The sequence below is a fragment of the Panicum hallii genome, chromosome 5 (assembly GCF_002211085.1).
Source record: "Panicum hallii strain FIL2 chromosome 5, PHallii_v3.1, whole genome shotgun sequence".
NCBI classification, from domain to species: Eukaryota; Viridiplantae; Streptophyta; class Magnoliopsida; order Poales; family Poaceae; genus Panicum; species Panicum hallii.
In genome coordinates, this window is record NC_038046.1 from 11350431 (window position 1) to 11368839 (window position 18409).

The following is an 18409-nucleotide window of genomic DNA, read 5'->3' on the forward strand; positions in this document are numbered from 1 at the left end:
GAGCTTGATTGGTTGGTACCAAAATCTATCCAGCTAAAAGTTAAGCAAAGCCTATAATTTAGCACTCATTTGGTTGGAATCAAAAAAATAAACCACTTAACCAAGTGTTACTCTAAAATTGCCAAAAATTTTAGAAAAAAAATTGCCATACCCTTATTTTAGTATCCAACCAAAGCAGGCCCTCAAATTGTTCATTCTAAGGGAGGCAGGCCTACAAGGGAATGATAAGAACGAGAAGTTTGTACTATCAACCGAAACACTTCTCCAGCACTGTGTGTCTCTCATCTGAGCCATCTCTGACCTATGCATCCAGTGTTGCCAAAAAGATTACCGTCACCATTCACCAGTTGCATTAGTTGACTTTTGGATGCTCAGCCTCTTCTAATAGCTTTACATCCAGTTCACCAAATATGGCACAATTTGCTTTACATGAATTGACAACACACCAGACTGCAGAGCTGAACGAATGGAACGATCTCTTCCAAAATTCATGCATAGCATGAGCGTATGAATATGATTAAGATCCAGTTACAATGAAATGAAATGAAAGAACCTCGAAAGTTTTATATCTCCGGCAGCATGATGTGCTTATTAAAAAACACTAACAGAAAATAAAGTCTTTACATTATAAATCTATCGAAATATATGAGGCCAAGAGAACAAAAGAATTGTAGGCTCAAAACTAGCATCGCACGATAAAATCCATAAAACAATGCGTGTTGCTATACTGTACAGATCTCAACTCAATCTCTATAAAACGTATCATGTGTATATTGTATTCATATATATGACTTGGTGAAACTCCGTGCTGTATATATGTGGTGTGAAACTGTAAACCTAGTGGCGGTTTGTTCGCAGCGACATAAAATGTGCAGCAAATGAATCGTAGTCTGTAGGAAGCTTGGGGTGAACATGTGCAGGTGGTGTTTTGGGGGTGCTTTCTTTCAGAGTTCCTGCTGAGGATTCTGTATTTCCCACATTTCCTGGAACAGAGCATCTACTGATCTCAGCTTCTTGCGACTTCCCTCTAGCCGCCATTGGTGATTCAACATGCTCATCTTCAGGTGAAGAGCGCTGTACTGCAACCCTCGGGTATACAGATGCAACCCTCCTTTGTTCAGTTGAGTTGTTCAATTGAGGGGCTTTTGTCTCCTTTGTCAAGATTTCAGTTTCTTCAGCATATCGTGCTCCAGTTGGGACATGACCGATCTTTGCGTCTGATGTTACATCACGTGTTCTGCGTGATTGTATCTGCACTCCAGACCACTTTGGCTGAGTAGTCTGCTGTTGCTCTAGTTCTTCTTCACTGTCTTCTGAATCAAAATAATGTCTAGCCATTCTTGATCTCATTTCCCAGCGTGCTCCAGTACCTGGCTTTTCACGATAAAGCTCTTGATTGGAATTCACACCTTCGGAAATCTTAGTTGTGGGAGAACTTGGATTAGTATATTGTTTGGATAGCTTCTCAGTGTCATCTGAATCAAAGAAATTTCTTGCCATGGTTGATCTTGCTTCCCCGCGTGTTCCAACAATTTGATTCCTGTCATAAAGTTCACTATTGTAATTTCCACCTGAAGAGGTCCTGGTTGAGAGTGAGCTTTTGGGGCTACTTCTGTTCTGTACAACTGGAGTAGTATTCGCTTCCGAATCAACTGACTCTTCAGTGCTTGCAGAAGCCTTAGGCAAGGACTGACTTGGCAGTATGTTCTCCCTGGAATTTTTGGTGTATGGTGGAGGTTGCCTGGGTTTGTTTCGTAGTCCAGGAGTTAACCTTCCAAAGTTGAGGCCAAGATCACCTTCCTTATCATCAGAAGTTGCTGAAGTCTGAATGGGAAAAGGCAAGGACAGATTCTCATTTGCTTCTGGTGAGAATGCACTTTTAAATTTATCTGGCTCAGTTTCTTCATCTGAAAGATCAGAATCTCTGGTTTGCACACTGTTAAAATGTCCCTGTGCCTGTGTCCCTAAATAATCAGATATGGGTGAACCACCAGTTCCACCACTGTGTTTCTCCTTGTATGATAGATTAAGACCAGGTGATGCCATGTATTTCTTGCTGGAGCTAGGCTCATAATCTTCAACACTTTCTTTAACATCAGGGACAACCTTTCCAGAAATTCTGTTAGCTTCTTTGTTCAGGCCAGAAGAAGCAGACTTCAAAGACTCTGTACGCGTGGTTGTGTCTATTTCCTCATCAGAACTACCACCATCTGAATCAAATGTAGGAGGCAAGCTATCATAAGGACGAGGTGAAGGAACATCCCTTCTGTTCACTCCTAAATTATCAGATTGTTGTGTTTCTGTCCTGGCAAATAGCATTGAAGTTTTATGGCTAGGAGATTCACTTCTATGTTGTTGACTCCAATCCGCAGCTGTGAATCCCATGTGATCTTGGACAGCAGGTGTCTGTTCAGTTTGCTTTGAGGAGAAAGTATCCAACAAATTCTCTTCTTCAGCATTAGAAACATATTCATCAAAGACAACAGATGAAGAGTCTCGAGTTTTGTCGTTCTGCTGGTCCCAAACAGAACTGCTGCCATAAGTAAATGTATCTTGGGAAGAACTGAAATTGCCATAGTAGTCATTTGTGCTCTCCTGATCAAAGCTAGGCTTCCTGATCTCCACATCCTGGACATTGCGCCCAGCAGGTTCAGTTTCTTGCAACCTTTCCCCAGGTAAATCAAATGGATGAACTTCAGATCTTCCAATGCTGCTTTCTCTCTCATATAAATCATCGAAATGGGGAGGCTCAGGTGAATGAGCATGAGGTGGTTTAGTTGGCATTTCATATACATGACTTTCAGGACTGTAGGAGTGGAATTGTTGAGCTGGGGAATGAACTGTTGATATATTCTGGCTTTGAGCTGGGGCATGAACTGTTGATATATTATGGTTTTCAACATGATTTGTTTCTGCTCTTCCAGAATTTTTTCTTGCATATGGCATTGCCCTTGGATCATTTATACCTGAACTCTGGTCATGGAAACTCCTGTTCTCATCCTTCACTAAATGCTCAGCTGGTTGCTTCCTTGGTGTATTTTCATGACTGTACGCAGCTGCCTCATAAGCTCCAGTACTTTGGTCTCCAGAATAGTTTCCACGACTAGCAAGTTGAGCAGCAGCTCTAGCAGCAATACTTGCCATCTCTGCAGACTCTGCTGCTGCCTGTGCAGCAGATGTTGCATCCTTGAATTCCATATTCCAATTGGCACCACTCACCGACGGTTTTCTTTCCCTATGCCGATTCATCTCTTCATTCCTGGACACTGTGTCTGAAAAGAAAATTCGAACCAGTCATTGGGAACATGAATAAGAAACAAAAACTGGCAGGTATTCAACGGTAGAATCTCTTTGTACCTGGGACTGTTGCACCATATTGAGGATAAGGTGAATCTCCAGTATTTCCATGTGAGATACTGTTAGGACCAGGAATTTGTGCCGAATAGTAAGCAGATGCACCATGTTGGGAGCTAGGGGGCACTGAAGCACTGGAACCACTCTGAATGTTTTCTTGTGAGAAAGCATTAGAATTTCTATTTGCTGCGACATCTGCGGGCGAATAAGGTCCCCCTGGCACATGAGAAGTGGCTGAATCCACAGTCGCTGCTGGAACACCAGAGTACGCGGGCTGTGGTGCTGACATGCTAGAAGTAGATGACCCCATAGTTGAAATGCTTCCTCCAGAATATGTTGCAGACCCATACTGGCAAACAAAATAATCAAATAGATTAGGGCCACAATATCCAATCAGGACAGAAATGAAAATACAAAATACTCTAAATCAGTTATTTACTAGATGATCTTCATTTGGCTTCTGCAATTTCTCCTCAAATGCTTTTGGCTCCCATTTGATGCTGTGCTCTTCCGCAATTGAGGTCAAGGTTTTGATTTTGGTCTGTAAATCAGGTGCTCCTGCTGACAGTTTTTCAATTACCTGTAACAAACATAGTTGTATAAGTGGTCTTGGGTAAAAGTGGCATCATGCCCATGGAAACAAGGAAAATCTTTCGTAAAATTTGAAACTCTGAAATAAAGGCAGCAAAAGATACCAGACGATTTACGCCACTGTCAGGGCGCACTTCAAGGGCTGCTGTGGCAAACTCTTTTCCATACTTGCTTGTGAATTGCTTCCGGACATCTGCTAGTTCTGTGACATCTGAACACCTCATAGATGCAAATATAACACTTGCTATTGCCTCCTTCAGATCAATGGGACAAGCCCTAAAATTCAGGTAAATAAAACACATGCTATTTAGATGTGCAGAAAAAACGTCCTAAATCATGATGTGGTGCTAAGGAAATGATAAATCTTATTTCGAGGAAAACTGTCATATGGAAAAATATATAAATCCAATAAAATAAGGAAATCATCACTACATAAATGACAAAGAAACAATTCTGAGCCAACTAAAAATGTGAACCATCGAATAATGGTTCGCGTATAAGAAAAAAATGGCTTACTTCTGTGAGTCAATAATGGACAGACGTGCCACTATAAGTTCACAGTATACTTCGATCAAGTCATATGCTTGCATGAACTTCTCTTCCCTTATGACATGTTCAACCTGCACGAGGAACACAACAGAGTCAGTAAGGAATAATGAGCCTCATGCTGACATAGTACTATCAAGACACATTAAACTGTTATAAGTATAAATTTTATTCGAACTGAGAACAAGCTAGTCGTTTTCTATGGCTCTAACAGAGTTTCCCTACAACAGAGAAGACAATTTTGTACAAACCATACCTACTTGCGCACATATGTTTGCAGCAAGAGGCATCTAAGAGTAAAGATGAAACAAGTACAACCCACTAATTATTGGTTTACATCGGCCAAACAATAAACCATGCACTTTGATCAGTTGAGGATCCAATGCTCCCATGGAACATCAGAGTTCCAATGGAGAAAGTTTAGTAGCATAAGTAAGCATTCACTTATAGCGAGTGCAGTGCACAAATAGCACTGAAACTAAAGTTAGGATCCAAGGATAAGCTCCGGTGTGTCCAAGGAAAGCACATAGTGGGGAAGAAGAACCAAGGCTAAATGTCATTAAAAAAAGTCCCAAATGTTTACATTCGTTGCAGTTCACCCTGTAGCTGTCCAACAGTCACCAACCATGGCTTATCTAGAGGGGTCGGACCACACACATTCATCCCAAATAGCAGCCAATTCATCCATTTGCACATATAAACACCCAGGCTACAACCAAACACCTAGCTCAATCTGAGGCCACAGCGCTTGAGCTCCAAAAGTCAAGTCCACGCCACCCGATTGCCGAACCCTACTACCATCAGGTCAACTGTGCTATCACGCGTGAGTCAACTCGGACCAATGGGCGGGGGTGAAATGAGAAACGATGGGATGAAGCAGCGAGGAGGGAGCCAGGCGACGGGAGAGGAGGCATGGACGAAGCACGTACCCTGATGCGCGCGGTCATGTCCTGGTTGGCCTCGAGCAGCTGCGCGACCTCGCGGCGCATCTGGCGCACCTGCACCTCCTTCCGGTTCCGCAGCAGCTTGATCCGCGCCACCGCCATCCGCAGCGACGTCTTGCTGCGAACATCGCCACCAATTAAACCGAAGAAGCGAAGCGGACGTTAGAATCCCCACAATCCTCCGCCACCCCGGGGCGGGAGCGAACGGAAATCGATCTGGACTGACCACTTGTCGGGCTTGAAGCCCTTGTGCAGGACGCCGGAGAGCTTCCCCCTGCTCTTGTGCATCTCCGCCTCCCGCCGGCCTCGGCCGCGCGACACAATCACACGCAGACCTCCCCTCCTGGATGATTCGAAGATCCAAACAAGTCCAACCGGCCCCGTGGGAGGAGACAGGCGCGCGCCACCAAGTACTGCCAACCCACCACCTATCGGAGGCCACCCTTTTGTTGCTGCGGTGCGGTGGATTGGAATATGGAAAGACTCGCCCCTCACGCGGCCGCCTGCCGCCAAGGGGAACCGAACAGGAAGAAGAAGAGGGGGAGGAGACTTTTTGGTTTTGCCGATGGAAGCAAATCGGTTTTTCGTGGGAAGAAGAGGGGAATTGTCGAATGGGATGGCTTGATTTGCTTCCGTGCGGGCGACGCACACGCACGGCCAGCGGCCGGCCCGGCAGGGCCAACCGGCCAACGCCCGACAGCGCCTTCCTCGCCGCTTCGCTTCCGCGTCGCCGGTTGGGGGTGCGCGCTCGGTGGTTGACCTTGACCGGCCGGCCCTGCGCGACGGGTTCGAGGCGCTCGGCTCGGCGCGTGGGACGTGACGCTTCGGTCGAGACACGGCTCGGCGCGGATCGTCCGGTGGCGGTGGGGCACCGGCCGGCCATGTAACCTTCCTGTTGTATGAACTTGAACTAGAGCTGGCTGGGGTGCTGGGAATTTAATTTTGGATCAGCGCCTTGCTAATGGTAATTTTTCAGACTTCATCCCAGTTTCCAATTCCTCCGTGTTTGCAGATCGAGCTTCCAAAATTCCTCCGTGTTGATGCGTTTGCTGGAAGGAAATACGTGTCGCGCGTTTGAAAGTCTCGGAGGCGTATGGGACTTCGTGCCAGCTGATCCTGACACTTTCACATTAGTTGACCATTCACGACAGAAGTGTCAGCCGCATTTGCTAGGCTCTAGACGCGCGCACGCGTGATTGAGGTTCGCTAGAGGGAGCACGCCGAGCTTAATTAGTCTTTTGTCCGAAGCCGAGGCCCCCCAATTAGGCAGATCTTGCTTCGGCAATACCAGCAAGCGCTAAGGAGAGAGTGATCGCATTGCTCAATTTCATGGTCAACCACTCAACACGGAGAGCAGGTTTGCATCGCCCACCAGACAGAGCAGCTATCCATCACATGGACATGTAACGGAATCCACCAAACTTAGTCCGTAAGTTACTAAGGTTGCCAACTTGACAAATGATGATGCTCCCCCCCTTCAACATTCATACCGGTGGAACCACAAAATTTATGAAGACAGCAACACACCTCCCGGCGTGTGACAGCTGCAAGGAATGAGAACGCTATTCTTTTTATTTCGGAGAGAAAAATGAATGAGATCAAATGACATTCAGCCCTAAAGGCCCAAAACGACGATAAGAAAGCCTACCACCACACCCGACAGAAAGAAATGGACGGACCGGAATCTTTACAGCCCAATATATTCGCAGCCGCACGGCCCAATGCCCCGCCTGTGGCCCACGACCCCGCTCGTCTTCCCCCAAACCAACGGTGTCGCAGAGAGACCTGAGTTGGGCTGCGGGGCTGCGGCCTGCGGCAGAGGCTTCTCCGGCGAAGGAGCCAAACCAGACCAGGGTGAAGTCAGTGGGAGGCGGCGTCGGCATGGACGAGGCGACGAAGAAGAAGGTGGAGGCGACGGTGCTGGAGATCCTCCGGGGCTCCGACATGGATTCCGTTACGGAGTACAAGGTCCGCTCCGCCGCCGCCGACCGCCTCGGCATCGACCTCTCCGTCCCCGACCGCAAGCTCTTCGTCCGCGGCGTCGTGGAGGGATACCTCACCTCCCTCTCCTCCCAGGAGGCGGAGGAAGAGCAGCAGCAGGGCGGCGCCGGCGAGGAGGCGAAGGGGGACGAGGAGGAGGAGGAGGAGGAGGAGGAGGAAGAGGAGGAGGAGGAGGAGGAGGAGGAGGAGGGAGGTGCGCGGAAGCGGGAATACGATGACCAGGGGGACCTTATCCTCTGCCGCGTGAGTTCTTCCTCCCGTGCCTCCAACGCTCAGGCTCTTCCCCTTCGCCTTTTGTTCGATCGATCCGGGTGCTAGGGTTTTGTGGCATGATGTGGGTTTGCGCGTGCAGCTGTCGACCAAGAGGAGGGTGACGCTGTCGGAGTTCAAGGGCAGGACGCTGGTGTCCATCCGCGAATTCTACTTGAAGGACGGCAAGGAGCTGCCAACCAGCAAAGGTGACTCTACTCTTCCTCGAACTGCAACCTTTGATTACTGCTTGAATGGTATATGCCATGCGCTCCACTCAAATAGACCTTAATACATTCATGCTTATGGAAAATTCGAGTACTGAGCTTAGCGCAATTTTTGTGTCTTTCTCATTTTAATGCCCCGCTATACCTAGTTTTGGCAAGCTTACTGCATTCTGCAGGGTCAGCTAGATTTGCCCCGCCTTTAGCCTTTACACTCTTACAGTACAAGGATGCCTCCGATTTCCTGAAACTGAATCCCACATGACCAATTTGTCGCAGAACTCAGAACTGGATAGTGAAAGCCACGTGTGGTTGTTTTCAGTGTTATATGTTCTTTTTTTCGTTTGATCGTACTATTTGGTAGTGGTTCAGAATGTGTCTGGTTTGAATCTTGCTCTTTTATTATTTAGAAAACCCTTAGTTATGTTCCGTGGCAAAGTATTGCAAACAATGATTGCAAGCAAAGGGGCGACATTAGGCAATGCTGAATTGTGATATACAGCGTTAACATGATTAGTTGTCTTCCAATTTATGTAACCATTTAACCACTAAGGTTTCTGCAAATTTTCCCAAATAATTTGTTAATAGCATTATTTATCAAAGCCAACATCCCTACTTGTCAATACCGCTGGCTATTAGTTATTCATATTTCCATTAGCTCTTTCCTTATGTTATAGAAACAATGCACATACCACAACTAGGTTTTCCATATGTCAACACATAATAGTGGTTAGGGTGCCTGTCCTGCTACTGCAGCAACATCCAGATTTTGTTATAGTCGCTGTTATGATTTATTGATATTGACTTCTCCGTAGGCTGTCAGTCCTCTATCTTAAAAACTTTTTAGCATAGTTATGAAGTTGTTAGATAGTTCTTCTTCCCCCCCCCCGGTGTCTACCTGGACACAATTGGTATGGAACACAAGAAAACTGCCTCGCTTAGGTTTTAACAGCTTCGTGAGTTATTTCGATATAAGTTAGATGTGACCATCTTAATGCAACATTACATTCAGTGTACTAAGAACTAATGATGTTTATCTACTCACCTAAATATGGGCTGATTAAATGAAGAATCTGAGGAAGTCATTCCAGCTACTGATCTTTCCACAATATAAAGCTTCAAACACCGTATTTACCTATACTAAAATATTTGGTTCATAAACCCTTTGATTGATAATTCTCTCTTTCATATGTTACAACTTGCGTTGCTTCCTTTGTTGTCTATATTGGTGGAAATGGTATGTTAATTTTTTTAGTTTTCACACTTTTTTTCTAAATGATTATTTCTTTCAATATTATCTGTGCAGCATTTTGTAATTAAGAGCAAGAAATTATAAATCAGTTGCCTTCCTTATGGCGATATCAGATACTGGTTATTGTTTCACATGAGTTATCCTCACAATCCTAACATGTTAGCATATCAGGGGTAACAACTCTGCTATGTGGTGTGCAAAATTTATATTTTCTTTTATTATAAACTTTCCTTGTTAAACTCAGACTAAATACAATTCCCCATTTATCACATTGCTACTATATATGTTTCTGAACAAATGAAGAGCTTGGTAGTTGTGTATTAGTGATGCCAACGTTTCTTCTTTCTGTGGTTTCTTCTTAGTTTTATGCTGTGGCATTTTTAGTTGTTTCATTCCATGGTATAGTGTTTCACTGACCGTTTTCATTCCTTTACTAACGTTCCACATAATGCAGGAATAAGTATGACAGTCGAGCAGTGGGAAGCATTCCGCAATGCTGTACCTGCGATAGAGGATGCCATAAAAAAGCTTGAAGATTCAGACTGAGAACATGTTTTACATGCCTCTTCTTTTGCCTGTATCAAATCAGAAAAGCCCATTCTGGGCCCCCATAAGGGCCATATGTGGCCTGCAAAGTGCGTCATAGTCTCATGGAGCTACTAGAGCTCCAATGAACTTATGTAAAAGGTTTCACTTGGTCAAACTGCCTAGTGCCATCTGTAGGGTAGACTGTAGACAGTTCGGAATGTTTGCTGACGAGTAGTAAAGAGTTTGGAATTTGTGCTAGCAAGTTTGTGAAGGTTTTTCTTCAGTTCTTGCCGTCATAATTTTTTTTTATGATTTTGCAAATTCCAAAATTGCCTTTTGTAGCGGTCAGGCACTCCACTTGACACCGATGAATTGTAGAGGAACTCGATGAAGAGTAGGACGTGATGTATAGATCGAGGTTCCAGAGGCTTTTGAATTATAAACGAGTTCGATAGTGTTCGCAGTCAGCACATGGGCTGTACTCATTACAATCATCCAGAATCGAGTAACATGCAAAAGGACGTAGAGGCGTGTTTGATCCACGTGCTAATATCTAAAAGTGTTAAACTTTAGTTCTAATTCATCTAAATAGAAGTGTTAATGGGGTCGATTAAATTTTATATAAGATTAAAAAAAATTAGCAAAAATATATGTGCTAATATGTGCTAAAATTTAGTACTTAATTTTAGCCTATAAAGACCCGTAATTTTCAAAAATAAAAAGTGTCGTTAGAGGAATTGACATGTGCTCTGGCTCATCTGGCAAAAGAGACAGCAACACAAGCCACCTTACACAAAGGCACAGGCGGTAAACCCACCTTCCCGTTCGTGTTGCATGTGCTACATGTTTCCACCACACTGAGTCACATGTCTCGCTCGCAAGATCTCTCGTGGATTGCACTAATAATCAACGGATTATCTTATCTGCAATCTAATCTTGTCGGCACATGAGCTTCAGGTCATGCTGGTTCAGCGATGGCAGTCTCCAGCTCGTTGTCTCGGGGGATCGTACTAGTAGTTTATTTAGCTCTCAGCAATCATGTCCTTTTCTTTTTCAAAAAGGAGATTAGCATTTAGCAAGATGCGTGACTGGACGTGCGAACCACCACGTGATCAACTAAATATCGTGCTAGGGACAAGCTCCCTGCTACCTGCTGGAAGAAGTTGCCCCGGTCTCCGGCTCTCTGACAACAAAAATGGCATCTCTGGCTCCAGGGGAGTCGCTGCAGATCCGAACGACAATAGACGTGACACTTCTGCACGCCTCCTATCTCCATGAATGAACTTGGTGAGTGGAGATTCGAGAAGCAGGCGAAAGCTTGTGTGTTCTTCACCCCAGATCGTACCGAGGGGCATGCAGTATAAACGCATCCAGTCTAGGGCCTCCAGGCTGCTTGGAAATCATCCGTGTCCCTTTTCATTTGAACTGCCCCCTTGACCGCAAGAGCTTGTCAGAGGGAACGAACAAACGGCCGTCAATTATCTGCGTACGATTATTCGAAAAAAATAATTAGTTGCGTACGAATTACAGGGACTTGGGCTAGCCAAGGACAGAAGCGCAGCGTGGTTTGGTCCCTACTCCCTAAACACCCCTCTAGGGCGTTGCCGCGTTGTGCATTTCACTGTTGGTTCACGTGACATCCCCAGAATATGTATTAGCTTCCTAATTTCTAGGGGAGAGCGTTATTGTTTTATGTGAAACTCTTCGTCCCAAACACGAGCGCTAGGAAAAGTAGCAGATATGATTGCAAGCTGCCATGCCAAGCTAGCTCTAGATTTTTAGTCCTTTGAAAATAAGAGTGTGCAGAAAGCAAGCTTCCAGTCTAGCTAGGGCCTCTAGGCAGCCGCACTGACACCGGGATCATTTTCTTCGCTTGATTTGAACTGCCCCCTTGACCACAAAAGATTAGCCACGGAAACAAACAAACAATCATCAATTACTTGAATCACCGCCCACACGTATAAGTACCAGCACCACTATCTGACCACAAAAGATTTGAACTGGACAATTTTCTGCTGGAGCTGAGAAGCATGCAAATTATTCCCTAACCCCTGGAACACGAAGTTGTCAATCGCGGGAGCCAACGAGCGCAGAAGCAGCTAAACAGGCTGTTGTTCTGCAGGAGAGACAAGGACACAAGTGAAGACCAAGGACTGAAGCCCGCAGCGGCATCTTTCCATTTATTTGCAGACACGCCGGCCGCATGTGTTGCACGCTGCCGCCGATCAGGGAGGGCGAAATGAAACCGCCGCGCCGCCAGGCCGTCATGTCAAGGAATAACAAACAAGCATCCCCCAGGGCGCGCGCGCGCGCAGGCAGCAAAGCGCATCCTGACAGGGACACCGGTGATTAGAACACATCCACCTCAGTTAGACACGTGACATTCGCGCGCCTCTCGTACAGCTCATGGTAGAAGCACCTGCCTGACTAAAATAGCATTATCCGGCGAGCAAAGGAGGAGCCGCCCTCGGCCGCAGCAAACCGAGGCTCTCTGAGCTGTCTGTGCTCGCTGGACTTGCAGAATACTACGGTGGTTGCTGTGCTAGGCATAGCCTAATTTTGGCAGTTGCAAGTGGCAGCACGCTAGCACAGCAGTCTGCGTCTCTGATTATTTCTGCATCTTCTTGCGCCTGCAAGCGTGCCTGCACTGCACTTCGGTCCTCAGTTACGCCTGGGAGCCTGGTGTCGAACAGGGCCGAGGACGGGGAAAAAGTTTCAACGCTCTCTGTAAGTTCATAACTGGATATGGCAATAGGTACCCGATACCTAAAATCCGACGGATTTTTATTCTATTAGGGTACGGGTACGGACTAATATTATACCCGTGGTCCAGCGGGTACGCAGGTACGGGTATGGGATCGTAGCACCCGAACCTGCAAACTCACGGGTTTTTTAAACCCGACATAATATAAAAAATGCAGATCATATACTCATTTTATTATAGCCTAATAACTTTATTTTGGAACTTTGACGTCTAATGTAGTGAACTAGTGATGCCATGCTAGGGATGGTGGACAGTAATTGGATATTAATCTAGCTGCGAACTTGTGATGTCTGATGTGATCAATGATGTTATGATTTGTGAAACACTCTATCAGTTTTATAGTTGATGTTTATCATGTATTATTGTCTCAGTTCTATATATGTGTCTATTGGATGATACATCCGAGTGGTTGAGTACTTAACAGATTGTCGGGCGCGGGCAGCCCGCAGGTACCCACCACCCGTGCGGGTACGGATTTGAGGGTATGGATTTCTTAGCGGGTATATTTTATCCTGACAGGTACGGGTATGGGTAAGCAATACCCAGCGGGCGCGTGCCCGCTGCCATCTCTATTCATGACCCGCCTTGTGCCACCGGTGGCCGACTGTGACGTCATCTGATTTTTTTTGTACCAGTCACCGCTCCATGCGTCTAGATGGATAATGATTCCTGAGCTAGGAAATTGCAGCCGCACGCATTGCATGTGCGGAAATGAATCCGTGCACGAGCCCATTTGCAATGTCGAGATGCATGCGTATGTTCTGTACCGTCCGATCTGTTGCACCGGGTCACAGATTATTCATAATGTAGACAGCGAATTGGCAATGCGCACGTGGGCTATCGGTCTCTAGGTGGCGAAGCGACCTAGCTCATTCTGCTGTGCCACCTAATAGTGGTACTGTTTATCTAGTTGTTACTAGCCACCAAAAGCAATCGTGGGTGTTTTTGGTTTTCCTGATCTGAACCCCATCACTTGTCTCGTGCATCTCTTCGCCGTCTCTTAAACTATCATGAATGTGCTTAACGATGGCGATTAAAGATTCTAATTCGGTGGTTGCTTGAGCGACCAAAGTCTGGTCAGAAGTTCAGAACAATATCTTCTTCTTCACAAAAAAAAAGGAGACTCGTCGACGGAAAACGGAGCAATTTTCTTTTCTTTCCTTCAGGCTCTGCATTTGACCAGAAGCAGGGCATCAGCAGTCAACCTACGTCTGTAACTTCCGGCTGCGGACTTCCGTCTTCCCTGCAGCGCGGAGACGTGGACGGCGCCAGTTCGGCGTGCATGGAGATTCCGGACAGACAGGAGAAGAGCGACCGGGCAGGTCGCCTGGCGCCTAGCCTTAGGTGGCCAGGCCAGCGTTCGTCTCCACCACATGCGCACGTACACTGCACGCGCCGGTACGTTTAACCTGCAGCGTAGCATGGTGCACGAGCACGAGTAGTTCGGCCCCGCCCGTACCCGTACATACAGCGACCGAGCGTGGCGGGCTGCTGAGTGACCACCCGCCTAACTTGTCACGTGCCCCCGTCCTGGCCGGTTCGTCGCGTACGTACGCGCCAAACAGCGTCGCGCCGCGCGAGCGAACGTGACGTGCGCAGACGAACCCGGCCAACCCATCCATATCCAACGGCGTATCAGCGGGGCCGGGGTGCTGTACCGGCGTACCTAAGCTATGAGGCGGTTGGCGGTGACGGGCGCCGTTCCCTTTTTCCCCTCCGGTACAGTACGCGTACAACGCACAGGGCCTTGGACCCCGTGGACCGTGGTGCGGCGCACGGTTACGGCCTTACGAGCTAGCACTCCAGATTCCTCGTCTCAACAGCCACCGAGTGCAAGTGCGAGGACCGCGCCAGGCATGCTGCGACCGTGGCGCCTGCGCCGATCCTCGAATCGCTTCGCCTGTTGATTGGATTGATGATGCCCACTTGTAGAACAGAGAGTGGCTGTGCACGTTCTCGCGCGCGCCTTGGGGGACGCCGCGTGTTCTGCTCTCTTCTCGAAATAGGCCAGATCCGAGAATAGTACTCCGTACCCACCATGAGCAGAAGACCAACTGTTACAGTTCTACGGGACGGTCTCTCCAGCCAATGATCTCACCTCAGTAGCTTCGCCAGCGAAACCGCCGCACCAAGTACTGTGGCCCGGACCGATCCGGCGCGCTCCGTTTTCAATCTCGGCGGCGGCCGTGAGCCCCGCGCCGTCCGCCCGTGACTTTCCTCGAACCCACCACTTGTGCTGCGCCGGCGCCGGCGCCGGTGGGAATCAAGTCCGGTGAAAGCCGGACGCGCGTCGACCGGCCGGAGGAGTTCCGCCGGGAGACGCGAGCTCTTTCGACGGCAGTTCGACACATCAACCTAGGACACGCACGCAAACAGGCCCTCCCCTCCCTTGAAAGGGCAAAAGGCTGCCTGTTTAAGGTCTAGTTTGTTGGCACGTAACATCCGATGGAATCATGGATCCACCGGCCCGTTCGGCCGATCCCCGGCCCCGGCCGGTCACGTCGGCCCCACTTGCCCGATCGGTCCGTACGAGCGCGGGGAGGGACGGCGGCGCTGCTGTCCCGCGCCCATTCGCCCGCCGTCGCTTCGCGCGGAGGTCCCGCTCGGAAGCTGCCACACGGGCCGGGGCGGCCGCTCGGGCCGTGGCTTCGCGGCGAACCTCGGACCAATCTGCTGGTGCTGGGGTCCCGAGCGCGCGTGGATGCGGCCTCGCTTTCACGGGAGGACGCGGTGCGTGACGCGCCCGACGCCCCGGGTGGCTGGCTTGACCTCCACGCGCGGACGGCGCGGGGTTGCGTAGAGGAGGAAGAAAACTTCCGGTCCGGGCCGGCCACGATGTGAAACGCAGAAACGCGCTGCCGGTCAGACGGTAATCATCGGTCGGCTCGTCAAAGTAAACGATCTGCCTGAAACCCCACGGCAGCTTTCCCCACAGAGCCGCTGGAATCGACAGGCAGGGAACGTTCATACAACGACACACTCCAGTCATACATGCAAAACAATTGGGGGCGGGTTGAATCCGACACACACGAGAGCTACAGGTGAAAACAACAACACTGTCAGGCTGCTGCACGCATGCTGTAGGTTAGCTACGAGAGGCTGGACAAACAGCGTCCAAGAAATTAAACAAAACTACAACTAACAACTAGCAAACTCTGCCTTCAATTGTGTACGAACGCATCTCGTGTAAACATGTGGTGGGAAAAAAAAAACTAGGGAAAGGAACACTAAATTCGTGCCCCCTTGGCCACCACTGTATTATGATGATCTGGGGCTTTTACTACGTGGCCGGCATGCAGTCACAAGTGGGGAGAAGCTAGCACTAAACGGTTGGGCAGTTGCACGCGCACGGGGCGCGCACGGTTACGACTTACAGCTACTACCAGCTAGCGCGGTCACGGGGAGGGGGTGGCGCTGGTCATTCCCCGTGACATGGCGGCGAGCACCGTCTCCGCGGTCAGCTGCTCGGGCCCGGGCGACCGCAGCACCAGCGTGTGCGTCACGGCGTCGTCGGCCACCGCCACGTCCGACGCCGCCACGCTCAGCTGGGCGTCCCGGATGGCGTGGAACACCCGGGAGACGGGGTGCGCGTACAGGGGCGTCGTGACGCGCAGCACCACCTCGTCCTGCATTGCCTTCACCTCCACGGCCGGGCTCTCCGCGCGCGCGCCCGCCCCCGCCGCGCCCCCGCCGCCGCGGAGCCGGTCCTCCAGCTCCTGGATGTACGCGATGGCGTCGCTGAGCAGGGACGCCTTGTCCATCTTGGAGATCTTGGGGACCACCGCGCGCAGGGCGTAGAACCGCTGGTTCAGCTTCTCCCGCCGCTGCCGCTCCGCCTCCACGTGGTTCAGCGGCTCCTCCCGCCCGTTCGCCGGCTTCCGCCCGCGCTTCCGCGGCCTCCGCTCCTCGCCGCCGGCCTGCTCCGCCTTGCCCGGCTTGGTGAAGTCGATGCTCTTGGGCGGCTCCGGAGGTCTGGGTTTCGCCGCTTCCTTGTTGGCGGCTGCGGCGGACGCCGCGGCGTGGCCGCCGAGCTGTGGAGCCCAATTGTCGCTGGTGACGCCGAGCCCCACGGCCTGCGGCCGCGGCGTTCGGCCGCTGGGAGAGAGGTCCTTGCCGAAGATTCTCATGCATTCCTCACGTGCCGCGGGCGGCGCGACAGCGAGGGCGGACTGGATGGCGCGCAGGGCCTCAGGAGTCTCGCGGACGGCCACGTCGGAGCCGAGCTCGAGGACGCCGCCCTTGCACGGGAGGAAGACGACAGTGCGGAGCCCCGCGGACTGGGCGAGGGACGCGCGGACGTACCACCCGGGCGCGGGCTCGCCGGCGCCGGCGCCGCGCGGGCGCGGGTCCACGGCGGCCCAGGCGTGGCGGCCGGAGGCCAGCGCGTGCCCCGGCCCGCCCGCGCCCTCCGTGAACGAGAAGTACATGGACGCCAGGAAGTACATCTCGGCTCCGGTGACCCGGTCGAGGCGGAGCGCGTAGTCGGCGCCCTCGTCGTCGTCCCCGCCGCCGTAGAGCGCGTGGAGCCGCAGCAGCGCGCGCTTCCGCGCCACGCTCCTCTCCGCCGCCGCCGCGCCGGCCTCCCCGGCGTCGTGCGGGGCCCCGCCGTCGCGGCAGTGCCCGTCGCCCCAACCGAGCACGGGGCGGCCGGCGCCGCGGGACTCCTGCCAGAAGATGCCGTACGCCCACACGCCGCCCCGCTCCACGAGGTCCTGCAGGCGCGCCAGGAGCTCGGGCGGCGCCGACGCCGCCGATGCCGCGGGCCCGTCCAGGTGCGGCGGCGTGGTGGCCAGGTGGTGCGCCGCGTCCCGCCCAAGCACCGCCGCGAACAGCGCGGCGTCCGTCTCCGACCACGCCATGCCTTGCTTCGAGCCCACCGCTACGCGTTTGCCAGAGGCCCCCCAAGTCCCCGACTGCTCCGCGGCGAGAAAACGCGTGGGTGACTTGGCCTGGCTACCAGCGACGCGGTCTACTCTCTCGGCTGGGCTCTGCAAGCTTGCGCTTTTATACGCGGAGCGGTGGACGAGAACGGCAGATCACGGGAGCCGGTCGCGAACGAGCTGCGTGGCTCGCTTGGTTTTTCCAGCGCGGGCACTTCGCGACTCGCGAGCTAGGAGGCCAGAGGCGGCCGTGCGCTCTGTGATGTGATACGAGGTGCGGACGCGAGCGAGGCCTCGTTAAAAAACGGGGGCGCGTCGCGCGTGTACGGCAGGTACCGGGGGTGGGTTCGGTGCACCGGGACCGGAGGGGATCGGGGGGCAGTCTTCGGTTTGGAGCGACGCGTCGCCTCGCCGCATGTGAATCATGCCGGCCCCTGTGCTTGATGCGGTTTGCCAGAGATGGGAAGGGCGAGCAGAGCTAGCGGGAGGATTGGGGGAGCTCAGTAGCTCAGGATGCCGCGCCGTCAGGAATTGAGAGAGCGCGCTGGAATAGAGGTCAGCGGCTGCTTGTTCACTTGGTCCCGTGGCGATTCGCTGCTCCTGAAGAACTGAGCCTGCATTTCGTGTCTACACCCTGTGGGGCAGGTTAGTTGAGAGGGAGCACACGAACCGCACGCAAACCAGATCGAGCAAATACCGACCTCGAAAGCAACCCCGATCCGTTTTCATCTCAGAATGCCAGCCACAGACGGTGGCCTAGTACAGGAGGTTTCGTACCTCTATGTCATGTCATCCGAATTCTGAAGTATACCTACCTGCACGGCAACAGCCGTCGTGCTTACAGTATTACAAGCTCAGACCCGAAACGAAGCGTTCATATCCGTTGGAAAATGCTAGCTGCAACCTGCTCAAGGAACCGGATCATCAGGTGGTCCGCGTTGAGAGCCCATCGGTGCCACCGGCTGACTGACTGGGGCTCGATGGATCCATGGGCCACGCTCGCCGGCATCATTGCTCTGCAGAGCACGGGCGATGCACGCCCACGTACGCGCCCGTCTGCTTCGACACCCGCCTGC

At 51.2% G+C, this 18409-nt stretch overlaps 3 protein-coding genes across 3 annotated transcripts; 1 reads left to right on the forward strand and 2 right to left on the reverse strand.

The window, feature by feature from the left end:
* Window positions 1-539: 539 nt before the first annotated feature.
* LOC112895801 lies at window positions 540-6217 on the reverse strand. The gene is made up of 7 exons (XM_025963790.1): window positions 5662-6217; window positions 5421-5553; window positions 4462-4565; window positions 4050-4221; window positions 3794-3934; window positions 3358-3703; window positions 540-3272 (listed from the first exon to the last, which is right to left on the reverse strand). Exons 1-7 carry the CDS (start codon window positions 5721-5723, stop codon window positions 838-840), a joined length of 3393 nt encoding a protein of 1130 aa, XP_025819575.1. The 5' UTR covers window positions 5724-6217; the 3' UTR covers window positions 540-837.
* A 992-nt stretch (window positions 6218-7209) lies between these two features.
* LOC112895807 (RNA polymerase II transcriptional coactivator KELP-like) lies at window positions 7210-9951 on the forward strand. The gene is made up of 3 exons (XM_025963799.1): window positions 7210-7679; window positions 7789-7894; window positions 9616-9951. Exons 1-3 carry the CDS (start codon window positions 7317-7319, stop codon window positions 9705-9707), a joined length of 561 nt encoding a protein of 186 aa, XP_025819584.1. The 5' UTR covers window positions 7210-7316; the 3' UTR covers window positions 9708-9951.
* A 5490-nt stretch (window positions 9952-15441) lies between these two features.
* Window positions 15442-17587, reverse strand: LOC112895803 (transcription factor bHLH13-like). The gene has a single exon (XM_025963794.1). The coding sequence runs from the start codon at window positions 17310-17312 to the stop codon at window positions 15849-15851; it is 1464 nt and encodes a 487-aa protein (XP_025819579.1). The 5' UTR covers window positions 17313-17587; the 3' UTR covers window positions 15442-15848.
* Between the last annotated feature and the right edge of the window lie 822 nt (window positions 17588-18409).